Source organism: Neophocaena asiaeorientalis, unplaced genomic scaffold, assembly GCF_003031525.2.
Source record: "Neophocaena asiaeorientalis asiaeorientalis breed wild unplaced genomic scaffold, Neophocaena_asiaeorientalis_V1.1 scaffold387, whole genome shotgun sequence".
Lineage (NCBI taxonomy): Eukaryota > Metazoa > Chordata > Mammalia > Artiodactyla > Phocoenidae > Neophocaena > Neophocaena asiaeorientalis.
Window position 1 is genome coordinate 233,601 of NW_020171976.1, and position 14,838 is coordinate 248,438.

General features: G+C 39.1%; 1 protein-coding gene across 1 annotated transcript in view; it reads right to left on the minus strand.

Annotated features, from left to right (window-relative positions):
• LYRM7 (LYR motif containing 7) overlaps positions 1-10,243 on the minus strand; it is a 39,047-nt gene extending 28,804 nt beyond the window's left edge. Inside the window, exons 1-3 of the mRNA XM_024741980.1 lie at positions 10,178-10,243; positions 3,833-3,905; positions 1,415-1,485 (exon numbers count right to left, since the gene is read on the minus strand). Of these exons, the coding sequence (XP_024597748.1) occupies positions 1,415-1,485; positions 3,833-3,905; positions 10,178-10,195 (162 nt within the window). The 5' untranslated portion in view covers positions 10,196-10,243. The remainder of the gene's footprint in view (positions 1-1,414; positions 1,486-3,832; positions 3,906-10,177) is intronic.
• Positions 10,244-14,838: the final 4,595 nt, after the last annotated feature.

The following is a 14,838-nucleotide window of genomic DNA, read 5'->3' on the forward strand; positions in this document are numbered from 1 at the left end:
AGAGATATTGTGGGTTCAGTTCCAGACCACCACAATAAAACAAATATCATAATAAAGTGAGTCATACAAATTTTTGTTTCCAACTACATATAAAAGTTATGTTTACAATATACAGTAGTCTATTAAGTGTGCAACAGCATTATGTCTAAAAAAACAATGTGCGTACCTTAATTAAAAACACCTTATTACTAAAAAATGCTAACCAGCATCTGACAATGCAGGGTTGCCCCAAATCTTCAATTTGTAAAAAACACAGATTCTGTGAAGTGCAATAGAGCGAAGCACAATAAAACGAGGTATACCTGTACCACATTGTTATTAATCAGTGTACCAAATAGCAAAATATTACAAATTTCAGTATATACATTTTAACTTCTCTTCATGTCATGATCTGATTAGAATGTCATTTTAACTTCTTTCATGAATAGAAATTACATAGTCCCTGTTTGCCCTATCATACGCTTAAGTGACATCTCCCCCTTTTTTCTTTATGTTATAGGGAAAGAAATCCTTAGGCTATCTCATTTTGTTTCATTAGTTTATCATAGATATTTACTATTTCAAAAATAGCATTTTCTCTACTAAGTAGAAAAGTATTTGTATAAAAAAATTTTTTTTCACTATGTGGAAATTCTATTAAACATGGAAGAATTTCTCTAATTTGTACCTTCCTCTTTACCAAACCAATTCTTGGAATCTTAATTATTCCAACAAATAATTTTTCATTTTTCATTTTCTTCCTAATGGTCCTTTCCCTACATTTATACAGTTAGATACAGGAACACCTAGGAGGCAGTGTTCCTTCCTAAGACAGAGACAATGTGTATATGCATATGATTTTATACAGGAAAAGAATCATTGTGCACTTTTTCAATGAACATGTACTAGGAATACTAGGGAGCTCACCGACTAGTAGATTGTCTTCAACTGCGGCAAGTGACTAAAATGCAAATACAGAAGGCAAAGCAAGAATAGTTCATAAACTCTGGCTGGTTAACTTCCACAGCCAAGATATGAATTTTTTTAAAAATTCTGTCTAGTTGAGCTAAATGAGTAGACGTTCCCTCTGTGTAATTCTGAGTGAGTTACCACAACACTCACTCTCCTTAGTTTCAGTCACTTGCCTTAGATGAAGACAGCATTTCTGTGAACTTCTGGGTTGGTTCAGCTGCTCTTGCTTTGATCATGGCTACACTCATGTTCTTTTCACCAGGCAACTTGCTATATTAAGGGTGTAGGCTGATGACCCTGAGAAGGTGAGCCAAACCAAACAAGTGAAGGTTATCTATAGTTGTGATGGCTTGCTTTAACTATCAAGTAATAATTTTTATTTCATATAATCCCTCTATTTTTATCATTTCCTTAGTTGCTAAAATTTGAGTTTTATTATAATTGAAAAACTTTATTACTGTACCTCTTCTATTTTCTTAGGAGAAGTTTCACTTTTATTACATTTGAATTCTTCATTTATCTTTATTCTGGCTGCTAGAAAAAGAAAAAATATGTATATAGTTATTTGCTTTTCTTTCTTTTCCTTTTTCTTTTAAAATATTTTTTTATTTATTTTGGCTGCACCTGGTCTTAGTTGCGGCATGCAGGATCTTCACTGTGGCGTGTGGGATCCTTTGTTGCGGCGTGTGGGATCTTTAGTTGCGGCATGTGGAATTCTTAGTTGCGGCATACGGACTCTTAGTTGCAGCATGCATGTGGGATCTAGTTCCCCCGACCAGGGATCAAACTGGGGCCCCCTGCATTGGGAGCATGGAGTCTTACCCACTGGACAACCAGGGAAGTCCCTGCTTTTCTAATTTATAATTTCTGTCCCAATAATTTACATATTATTCATTATACTACGATACTATATGCTATATATCTACTAGTTCTCTAGTAGAAAAAATAATTTTGCCCCATGTAAAACAAAGTATAAAAATAAGAAATTTATTTTAAAAGTCCATGGAGAGCTTTTGACAGGCTGGCAAATTTGTAATTAAACTTAATACATATTTTTAGCACTCTAATACTTTTGTGTCCTGCTTTTTATTTCTAATTTCATTTTGAACTTCTAACTATTAGATTCTAATAAATTCAAGTTAATACTTTGTTTTTGTAAATCTAAGGATTTGAATTAACATGCTTTTTTTAAGATGGCAAAACTCAATGCATACAAGCATGTTAACCCTACCCCCCTGCCAAAGACACACTTAAAATGAAGATATAGCAGCAAAGAGGATATACAAATAATTCTGGGTGCCTTGACTGACAAGTAAAGTGACTGATAAATAAAACTTTTGTTCATATACCACTGAGACTTTGGCATCACTACAGCAGCATAATTCAATATAACTGATAAATTGCCTTAGAGTGTGCTGTGAGCATTTAATGGAACAATTCATGTACAGTGCTTAGTAAATATGCAGTATTAGCTATTCTTATAATTATTTCACTTAAAAACATTTAAAACATTTAAAAATATGTTATGCTGATGGAGATTAGCCATAAAACCTTCCCTCTGTGCTCGATACATTTCAATATGTAAGGTGGGTAAGAGTTTAGGCTTTGGAGCCAGAATGTTTAGGCTAAATCCCAGCTCCACCTCTTACTAAGTATGATGTGGGGTAAATCCTTTCACATTTTGTCAGTTTTCTCATCTGAAAAAATAGAAATTATGATAGTAACTACCTCACAGGGCTGTGATAAGAATTAAATGAGGAATTTGTGTAAAGTACATATAATATGAGGCATATACTTTAATATTCAAGAAAATTTTTTTGATAAATTAGAAAAACTTGAATTCCTAGTGACAGTGGGGACACTTTACGTAGGTGGCCTCTTTTTTTCAAATGGAGGTTGAATTTTTTTTTTAATTTTTATTTGAGCATAGTTGATTTATAATGTTGTATTAGTTTCTGTTATACAGCAAAGTGAATCAGTTATACCTATACATATATCCACTCTTTTTTAGATTCTTTTCCCATATAGGTCATTACAGAGTATTAAGAAGAGTTCCCAGGCTTCCCTGGTGGCGCAGTGGTTGAGAGTCTGCCTGCCGATGCAGGGGACACGGGTTCGTGCCCCGGTCTGGGAAGATCCCACATGCCGCGGAGCGGCTGGGTCTGTGAGCCATGGCCGCTGACCCTGCGCGTCCGGAGTCTGTGCTCCGCAACAGGAGAGGCCACAGCAGTGAGAGGCCCCCATACCGCAAAAAAAAAAATCTGTGCTATATAGTAGGTCCTTATTAGCTATCTATTTTATATATAACGGTATGTATATGTCAATCCCAATACCCCAATTTATCCCTCCACCCCTCCCCCAAGGTGCCTTCTTAAAGAGGTTTAGAAACTGAGTATGACCAACACAGAACCTAAGCTTTAGAGCTCTGAGTTCCGGTAAGACAGAAACCACTTTAAACAGTGAAATACTGAATTTGGAATCATTTGTGATAGATTCTCTTTCATAGCTGCTGTCACTTCTAGAAAGACACAAAGCATTAACAATATGGTAGTATCTGGTCCTAGAGGATGTGAAAATTTGATTATATAATAGACAAATGAGTTTCATGGCTTGAACATAAGGCAAGTAATGGAGCACACTGAAATTCTGATCCTTTTTTTTCCCCTAATTTTTTAAGAAAAGTTGATCTTTAAAATTTTTTCTTTGTAGATACTTCTCAAAGAAGGGTAAGGTAAACTCATTTTTATTTAAAAAAACATTAGGGGAGAGATCGTGAAGGTCATTCCCCAAGATAGGTCTTGACCACCATACATGGTCTCTTATATTATTAACAGCCACCTAAAGAATGGACTTGCTCCAAAGGGGCAAAATATAAACTTACCTTCTAATGCCCTAGCATCATTTTTAAAAACTTGTTGTCTGGTCCTGTGCAGTGTTTTAAAGAGCTGTAAAACCTATAAAGAAAATTAGAATTCAGACCTCAAAAGAAAAAATTTCACATTTTACATAATTACATGGATTAAACAGTATTTATTTTCTGTTTGTTTTTTAGACTATTTTTCGAAATAGTTGGTGAAAACAAGGGTTGGCCAAAATAACTTTCCCTTGATTATTTATCTTTAAATTAAAAAAAAAATTAGCCTTATGTATTTACAAAAACAATACAAAATTCTTTGAAACAAAACAATACGAGAATGGTTAAAAAGTTAATGATTCCTCCTGCCAAAACTAGTTTGCTAAGTTAATCAACTTTACCAGTCTGGTATTTGTTCTTATTTTGCTTAACCTGAGAACTTCATCTGCTCTTAAAGTCATACACACATGCACACACACTCGTGAATATACTACATCTTAGAAGAGGCCAGAGGAAGATGTTTCAGATAATTTAGGCAGGTTTAATTGTGCTTTCTCAAAAAAGAAGTGGAATGCTGAGACTTCTGAATATTCTAAGACTGTGCTAAAAAAAAACAAACAAAAAGGTATTCAATATTGTCCCCCCAATATTGCTCTTTCTTCTGTCTTCTCAATTTCAGTTATGGAAAACAATGGATTTCTCAAGCCAGAAATCTCTAGGTCATTCTTTAAATCTACCTTACTCCTCATGTAGAAACTGTAGGGATGTTTCTCTAATCTTTTGTACATTCTCCATCATCCAAAACAATTTAAGTTCAGACCTCTCCCTATCTCTTGCTTAGACTACTGACAAAGATTTTGTCACTCTGCCACCATTCTCTCCTTTCCCCAAGTCCATTCACCAGATAACAATACCTAAACTTTACTAAGTTTTCCTGTGCGCTAGGCACTATTTTAAGTATTTTACATATTCTAGAAAACCTAAAACATCAAAGGCAGATACCAAAACAGAAACAGAAAACAGGGAGCAGAAAACATAAAAATAAAACAAAACAAAGACTGACCAACCACAAAGAACCTTCTCAGAAACATAAATTATTGCAAACATGGAATAACAACAAAAAGAAGTTAGAGTAAATTTAAAAAGGAACATTCAGAAAATGCCCCCAAACTCTTGGATATCAAAAGAGTGATAGCAAAGATTAAGTTGAGAAAAACTACCCCAAAAGTTGAATAAGAATTCAGAGATACAAAATAAGGAGAGAAAGGATAAGAAAATTAAAGGAGTAGTCTAGATGGACCAACAGTTATATTCACAGATCTCCAACAAGACTGAACAAAGAAAACAGCCTCCATCAAGTGCTCAACACAAAATCCATGAATAATCTTGGAGGGCAAAAAACAGTTCACGTATAAAAAATAGAAAATCAGAATGGTACCTGATTTCCAAATAGCATCACTGTGAGAAGACAATGGTATAAAATCTTCAAGTTTTGTATAAAATGTCCAGCTTAGAACACCATACATATCCAAACTATCACCTAACTGCCACGGCAAATAAAGATTTTTAGAAATGCAAAGTCTCTTATTTGCCATACGCCCTTTCTTGGAAAGCTATAGAAGATTGTGCTCCACCAAAATAAGGAGATGAATCACAAAGAAAAAAAAATGGGAATGAGGGACACAGGTAATCCAACATAGGAGAGGCAGAGATGATGGTGAAGGACAAATATAGGTCAGCATTTCTGCAGCCAGCATAGAAAGCAACTAGTCTGGACTATAGCAAGAGGCTATATTGCTCTACAAAAGATGCTGCTAGGAAAAAACGATACTAGTAGACATCAGTTTTGCTCAGAGTTCGGAAATAGCTATGTAGGAAAATGATAATAAAAACAAGACAGTTATTAACTTCAAGAAAAGTTGGGACTTCCCTGGTGGTCCAGTGGTTAAGACTCCATGCTCCCAATTCAGGGGGCCTGGGTTCAATGCCTGGCCGGGCGGGGAACTAGCTCCCACATGCCGCAACTAAGAACCCGCATGATGAAACTAAGACTTGGTACAGCTAAATAAATACGTATTAAAAAAAAAAAAAGAAAGAAAGAAAAACTAAGACTTAGAAAGGCAACGTAATCATATATTTATATTAGAGGGCTCAGCTGTGGACAAGTTCTATATAGTCATATTAATATCAAAGATGAAAAACTGCTTCACCAAAATCTGTATATTGAGAGGAATAGGGTATAAGGGGGAACTTAGTCCTCAACTTTCACAGACAAAGGTCAATAAATATCCTCAAAGAGAAAAAAAAAAATCAATAGTAGTTTAAACATGTTATTTAGAAACATGGAGGTAAATATCAGAAAAAATAAGTAAAATGATTAAAAGTGCTTATATTTGGGAAGCAGGAATTGGGAGTATGTAGAAGTCAGTAGACACCTACTGGTTTCTGTGTAACACTATTTGACTTCTTAAATTTTACACATTTATCCCCTTTATAAAAACTAAAAAAATTATTTTAAAAAGATAAAGGGAAAGGACACTATCAAAAAAGAGAAAAGACAACCCACAGAAGGAAAGAAAATATTTATAAATCGTATACCTGATAATGGGCTAGTATCTAGAATGTATAAAGAACTTCTACAATTCAAATAAAAAACTAATTTAAAAATAGGCAAAGGATTTGAATAGACATTTCTCAAAAGAAGACACACAAATGGTTATTAAGGCCATGAAAAGATGCTCAACATAATTAGCCATCTGGGAAATACAAATCTAAATTTCAGTGAGGTACCACTTCATCCCAATAGGATGGCTACAGTCAAAAAAACAGACAGTCAATAACATGTGTAAGATGTGGAAAAATTATAACTCTTATACATTGTTGGTGGGAACGTAAAATCCTGCAGCTGCTTTGGAAAAGTTTAGCAGTTGTTCAAAAAATTAAAGAGTTATCTATCATATGACCCAGCAATTCCATGCCTACATATACAACCAAGATGAAAACATATGTTCATATAAAAACTTGCACATGAATGTGCATACTAGCATTATACAAAACAGTCAAAAAGTAGAAATAACCCAAATGTCTACCAACTCAGGAATGGATAAATAAAACATGGTGTATCTATATTGTTATGGCTTGAACTGTGTGTCCCCTCAAAAGACATTAGAGGATTAGAGTCCTAATCCTCAGTACATGTAAATGTGACCTAGTAGGGTCTTCACAGCTATAACTGAGTTAAAATGAATCATTAGAGTAGGCCCTAATCCAATATGACTAGTATCCTTAAAAGAAGAGGATAATGCCAGGTGAAGAAAGAAACACAAAGGTGTAAGACCACCATGTGAAGATGAAGCAGAGATTGGAGTGATGCAACAGCAAGCCAAGGAACACTACGGATTGATGGCCACCATCAGAATTTAGGAAGAAGTAAAGATTTTGCCCAGAGTTTCATAGGGAGTATGGCTCTGCTGTCACCTTGATTTCAGACTTCTAGCATCCAGAACTGTGAGACAATAAATTTCTGTTGTTTTAAGCCACCCAATTTGTGGTAATTTGTTAGAGCAGCCATAGGAAACTAACACAGATTTTACTATTGGGAAGCGGGATGCTGCTGTAACAAACATCTAATAATGTGAAATTGGCTTTGGAATTGAGTAATGTGTAGAGACTGGAAAAATTTTGAGATGTTTGATAGTAAAAGCCAAGACTGTCTTGCAAAGATTGTCGGTAGAAATAGGGACATTAAAGGTGGCAGAACATCATAGAAACCCAGGGAGTTTAATATTACAAGAGCGGTGGAAGAGGTTGCATGGGATTAAGAAAAAAGTGACAAGTAAGTAAGCCTAATCATTTTACATGCTATTCAGGGAAAAAACAAAGTGATTCCATTAGTACAACAACCAGTAACCCTACTTTAAGAATTAGTATTAAGAAAAAGAAAATTAGTATTAAGAAATGCCTTAGGGCTTCCCTGGTGGTGCAGTAGTTGAGAGTCCGCCTGCCGATGCAGGGGACGCGGGTTCGTGTCCCGGTCCGGGAAGATCCCACGTGCCGCGGAGTGGCTGGGCCCGTGAGCCATGGCTGCTGAGCCTGCGCGTCTGGAGCCTGTGCTCCGCAACGGGAGAGGCCACAACAGTGAGAGGTCGGCGTACCGCAAAAAAAAAATGCCTTAGAGCTAGTATCACCTTGGAGTTAATAAACTTTTATTAAAATGTAGACAGCTAGGTCATAGACTGTCTTCTCTTCCTAATTTATTTATATTGATTGGACAAATTCTGGCAGTATATATGGAAAGTCAAATTACTTAGCCTTTTTGCCTCAAAAAGGCTTGAATAATGGGCTAATTTTAAGGGTGGATGATATAATTTCTGTACTAGGTATCACTTTAGCTGGTTAGTACTTTTCTGTCTCTTCTAAGTCTGGGTTATATGCCCCTCTTGAGTACATCCACAGCAGTGGGCACTTACTACAATTACTTGCTATGTCCCCTACTTCCTGAAAGGCTTCTCAGTCATCTGTATCTTCCACATGGCACAGGTGTCTTCTACACATGGCAGTTCTCACCAAAAGTGTTTCTGGAATGAATTCTATTTAACTTCATTTGTATTCAAGTTTTCCAAGCAACTTCCCACTTCAAGGATGGTCCATGTGATATTTCTTCTTTATAGAATACTCTTTTCTCTATTCTAGCTAGTTTCTAACAAAACTTCAGGTCTCAACTCATACCTTTATGAGGGATTTTTTTTTCTTTTTTTTTGCATCCCTCCACACAGGTTAAATCTGAGTTATGTGCTCACCAAACACACTGTATTTTCAACAGAAATATACATCAGGCAACTCCCCTGGTGGTGCAGTGGTTAAGAATCCACCTGCCAATGCAGGGGACACAAGTTCAAGCCCTGGTCCAGGAAGATCCCACATGCCTCAGAGCAACCATACCCGCAGGCAACAACTACTGAAGCCGGTGCGCTCTAGAGCCCATGCTCCGCAACAAGAGAAGCCACTGCAATGAGAAGCCCGCACACCGCAACGAAGAGTAGCCCCCGCTCGCCACAACTAGAGAAACCCTGCATGCAGCAACGAAGACCCAACACAGCCAAAAAGAAAGAAAGTAAAAGATAAAAAAAAAAAAGGAAATATAGATCAGTGGAACAGGATAGAAAGCCCAGAGATAAACCCACGTACTTATGGTCAACTAATCTATGACAAAGGAGGCAAGGATATACAATGGAGAAAAGACAATCTCTTCTATAAGTGGTGCTGGGAAAACTGGACAGACAAAAAGAACCTGCTGTATATTAAAAAAAAAAAAAAAAACACTGTATTTTCAATTCAAAGCACTTACTACACTTGTAATTAATTGTTTAAACTCTCCCTACCTGCCAGATTTCTGTATGAAGTTACTGTTGCTTCCACTATGCCTAGACAGTATAGGCTAAATGCTGGCTGTTAGGTGCTACTAATAACTATTATGGACGCTCAGTAAGTGTTTTGAATGAATAACCGTTTACAGTTCTGTTCCTCTTGGTCTTGTGACATATATTGAAATGTACTAAGAACAGAGTTCAGTAGTACAGGAGGCACTCTTGGTGGCTCCCTGTTATTGACCAACAATTATAAGCACTGCTTTTCCTTACTATACTATAGCAGGCCGTTTCCCATTTTCCATATCTCAACCAGTGACAGGGACTGGTCTCAACCGGCCATGTTGATAATACTTAAAGTTAGGGATGGCTGCTCCCAGAGAACTGTACACTGGCCAGGAATGCGCATCAGTTTGACAAGAAATAAATCCGACACCAGGTCCTCGGGGATGTGACCCCCGACCACGGCGGGGCCATCACTTCCCAAGCTCCTTCAGAACACTCAGGAATCACAGGTTTCTGCTCTGTCTCGCTAAGTGCTACTTCTGGCAAACGGTTTTGCTGGGAATCAGTTTCCTTGGTTCCTAGACGTCTGTGCACCTTCTGGTTATCTGACGAAACCTTTCACCTCATAGGAAGGTTTCAGCGCAGGACTGATTTTGGGGTCTCGTACAATTCCCATGGATGTGAAATGGGCCCCTCACACAAACGCTCGGTGTGGACATGGCAAGGGGGCAGAACTCAAGTCGCCGGCATGCATCACGGACAAACATTCCGTACCCGGTAGACGAAGAAGTAGGACCACCTGTGTCGCCCTCTCTCCTCCGCACCTGCACAAACCTTCGACTGTCCTGCAGGGTCGGTCACCGGCTCCTCAGCTGTAAAGGCCACATACTCCGTGGAGGGTCCTGAACCCCAGCTACAGAGATTCCAGACTACGTTCGCAAGGCCGCGCTCTTACCCACCCCGCCGGCATCGCACCCAACCCCTCCCCGGACCCAGTCACCTTGGCCGCCTGACTCATGGCTCTCCTCACAGCTGCAGCTACTTCTCCAGCGGTCGAGTCGCCCCGCCTCTCTGCAACCAGTCACCGCCTGGTATGGACGGTCCAACACCCCGTAGCCACGTTCTTAACGAGCCGCAACCAATCACCACGCAGCATCTCCTTCGTAGCCCCGCCCCCCGTGGAGGGACAGGCGTGAGGTGTTCGCTAAGCCGGTACCCTCTAGGAAAACCGCGAGGAGCCGCCGAGCTCAATTACAGCCGAGAGGGGAACGGAAATCACCTAGACGCCATGTTAGTTAGGGGCAGCGGCACTTCCGGCCATTTCTGAGGCAACCGCTGGTGGCGGAGTGTGCATTGACACTTAGTTGATGGCTTCGGCACGTTTATGTACTTACCTCTTGTTTGGCGGTTGGGGTTATGTATTAAGGAATCATTATTTTAACGTTTCTGGGTTGCAAATGTGTTCTTGCAAAAGTGCATAAATAAGAGCCAAGCACTAACAACTACAGTAGGCGTTGACTGGAACGCTGATTCCCAAAAGCGCTATTGGTACATTATCCCACTTCATTCCTCTGGAAGGAGAGGTTGAGTTACTTGCTCAAGTCCACACGATTAGCAAATGGAGGTCTGGGATACAAATGCCTATGATTAACCTGAAAGCTCAGTCTTACCCTCTACTCATCCTGCCTACTCAACTCGCCCTACTCCTTGGTTTTGCTGGTCAAGAGGTTGGAAACAGATAGTTTATTAGCAGCATCATGATCATAAACAATCATAAAGCATTTAAGTACATTTAACTTATGACCTTGCAAGCATCAAGAAAAAAATCTCAACCTTGCTCCCATTGGATAATCATTGTTTGTCTTCCCTACCCACCCCCCCAGGTTAACTTTTAGGTAAAATTGACTTTTTATTAGGAATGAAAGATTTAGACCAATGGATATCCAAGACCCTTTTCCTTCTCTGTGATTTATGTCATTTTAAAGAATATTGCAAGTCATCATGAGAATAGCAATAGTTGACTTTTTAAAAATTAAAATGAATTGGATTTGCAAGAGTGTTTAACATAAGCAATTAAACCAAATATTCTAGATACTGTCTTTTATCCAGGAAACAACAAATTAGATGATCTTGTGACATTGTATAGTAGTGCCTTCTGACTGCTAATGAATGATTCAAAGATGCCAATTTTCATTTTCAGTTTAGAATCACAGCCCAATCTCCTAAACATTCATAATTTATTTTTATAATTTCTGGCTAACTAGGGTCCTGTATTCAGTTAACTAAAGCCGCTTATCTGCCAATATTTGAAAGTACAGTTTCCATAGTGCCCAAAAATCAATTCAGTCCTGAAGCTTCTCTTCTCTTAGGTAAATCTGTATGGTTCCTTGAGCTGTTCCATAAAAGAAGCGACTATTCTGGTTGTTCTGGGAATATGTCTTGGTTTGTTGGCATCTCAAAGTGCGGGACCCAGAACTGAACAGGAAATTCCTACATGTTCATCATGTAAGGTCATGGACTATGTGGTAGGCAGACTAATGGCTTCCAAAACATGTCCCTATTTAAATCCTAGGAACTTTTGAATATATTATTACCATTTATGACAAAAGGGGCTTTGCAGATGTGATTAAATTAAGGATTTTAAGATGGGAAGGTTATCCTAGGTTGTCTGATGGGCCCAATGTAAACACAGGATCTTTTTTTTTTTAAGATTTACTTATTAGTTATTTATTTATTTATATTTATTTTTGGCTGTGTCGGGTCTTAGTTGTGGCATCTGGGGTCTTCATTGAGGCATGTGGGATCTTTCGTTACAGCACATGGGCTTCTCTCTAGTTGTGGCGTGCGGTTTTCCTCTTCTCTAGCTGTGGCACACAGGGTCCAGGGCGGGTGGGCTCTGTAGTTGTGGCGCGCAGAATCCAGAACAAGTGGGCTCTGTAGTTTGCGGCATGCAGGCTCTCTAGTTCAGGTGCTTGAGTTCAGTAGTTGTGGCACGCTGGCCTGGCTGCCCCGTGGCATGTGGGATCCTAGTTCCCCAATCAGGGATAGAACCCGCATCCCCTGCATTGGAAGGCATATTCTTTACCACTGGACCACCAGGAAAGTCCCAACACAAGGATCTTTATAAGTGGAAGAAGGAAGCAGAGTCAGAGAGAGGTTTGCAGATGTTCTTCTGTGGTCTTTGAAGATGGAGGAAGGGCCAGAAGCCCAGGGACACAGGTGGCCTCTAGAAGACAGAAAAGGCAAGGGAACAGGTCTCCCCCAGAGCCTTTAGAAGGAATGCAGCCCTGCTGACACCATGATTTTAGCCCAGTGAAACCCAATTTGGACTTCTGACTTCCAGAATGTCATCTGCTTGTGGCCCCTTCCATCTTCTAAGTCAACAGTGGAGCATCTTCAATCTTTGATTCTCACCCCTGCTTCCATCATCATATCTCCTTGTCTGGGTCTCACTGTCCTGTATCCCTCTTTCATTTAAAGGGGTCCATGTGATTACACTGGGCCCACCTGGATAATTGAGGAATCTCCCCACCTGAAGACCCTTAACTTAATCATATCTGCACATCCCCTTTACCATGTAAAGTAACATATTCACAGGCTCCAGGGATTAGGACATGGAACTCTTCTGCCTCTCATACCCACTTTGGGTGAAGCTGATCAATAAGGATGAAATGGAAGGAAATGAAGTAGGAGAAGCAGCCATGGGCCCGATTGCTTAATAGCTTATAAGCCAAGTTTAGGATTTTATATTTAATTCTATGATGAAATGCCTTACCATCAGGAGAGTGACATCATGATTTATATTTTATAAAAATCATCTTGGCTACTGTATAGCAAATGGATTAGAGTAGAAGCAGATAGGCAAACTAGGAGGCTTTTGAAGTACTCCAGGCAAGATATGATAGAGGCTTGGATTAGGGTGGTGGAGTAGAGGAGGTGAGAAGTGATTAGATTCATATGTGTTGAAAATCCACAAAGAAGAGTTGATGATTGCAAGGCTTTTCGCTTGCACAATTTGGTGAATGGTATCATAGATTTAAAATGCTGCAGGAAGAGGTTTTTAGATTGTTTGTTGTGAGGGAGTAAAAATAAATTTGAAGTGCCTGGTAGACATCCTACTGAAGGTGGTGAGTAGGCAGAAATATGTAGCATACACCAATCTGGAATTAAGAAGTTGGGAGATAAATACTGGAGTCATTACTCTGTAGATAGCAAAGCCTCTTAGTGAAAGATGACCATATTATTTACTACCCAACCCAGTATATATTCATTTTTTAATTTTGACAATTTCAGTCTTACAGAAAAGTTGCAAGAATGATTGAATTTGCAAATACTTTTCACTCAGTTTCCCCTACTGTTAACATTTTACTACAGTTGCTTTATCCTTTTCTTTTTTGGGGATCTCTTTACTGTTTGAAAGTGAGTTGCAGACACAATACTGCTATACTCCTAAACACTTCAGTAGGTTTTTCCCCTACAAAAAAGACATTCTCTTACATCAGTGGTTCTCAAAGTGTAGTTCCCAGGTTAGCAGCAACTGCATCACCTGGAAACTGTTAGAAACCTAAATTATAGAGCCCCACCCCAGATCAACAGATTTTGATAATTTTGCTATATGTATGTGGGGAAATTAACAAGACTTTCAAAACTATTTCCTAATTTGTATGCATTATTTAGATTTCACCAATTGTCTCAGGAATGTCTTTAATACCAAAAGTACCAAATGGGACACTTTTGTGATTAAAGGGGACCACTATCAATAATTTTGCCAAGGCAAAGTGCTAAAGGTATAATTTTTCATAATAAGGACACCTGGAGATTAAGTGTTAGAGAAGAGGGCAAAGAATGGCATGCATTGAAAGACCTGGAACAGAAGGCTCACTATGAAGGAGAAATAGCATCCAGAAAGGTAGGAGAGTGAAGGCTTTTGCTGAAAAGAGGGCATGGTCAACAGTGGCAAATGTTGCCAAGGGGTCAAGTATAATTGGAATTGCCTATAGGATTTTGTAAGTGGAGATCCTTAGTGACCTTGACGAGAGGCAAATGGTTTCAAAAAAGAAAGGTAAAGTGTACACAATATATAGAAAACTCTTTTAAAAAGAAGCAAAGACATGGAGGGGTATGTGGGGTTAGGAAAGGTGTTGTTCTTTTAAGGTGGGGCATCTTACATTATGCTGATTAATGCTGGGAATAATTCTTTGCAGAACAGTCTAGGGAGGTTTACAAACTACTGATGCCTGGGTCTCTCACTCCCAGAGAGTCTGATTTAACTGACCTGAGGTGTGGCCAAGTTCCCGGGTACTTTTTACATGCTCCCCAAGTGATTTTAACGTGCACTCAAGATTGCGAACCACTGCTAGAGGGAGGGAAAAAAACGGATGCAGGAGGGCTTACTTGCTGGAGCTAAGACCTATGTAGCTGACAAATGAAGTTATCATGGTGTCTCTGCCAGCAAAAACGGCCAGTACTACTTAGGTTATCAAATCTTTTCAGTTACAGTATCCGATTTTTCCTACAAGCATCCATAAGTTAAGCAAAGGGCTCACTGCAGTAACACCGCTCCCCGAGAGACTAGAAAGGAAGAAAAACGACCTTGGTGCGGAACCCTCGGGCCTCCAATCAGGAACCGCCCTCCAGCTTAGTCGCGCCCAACGATTCCCC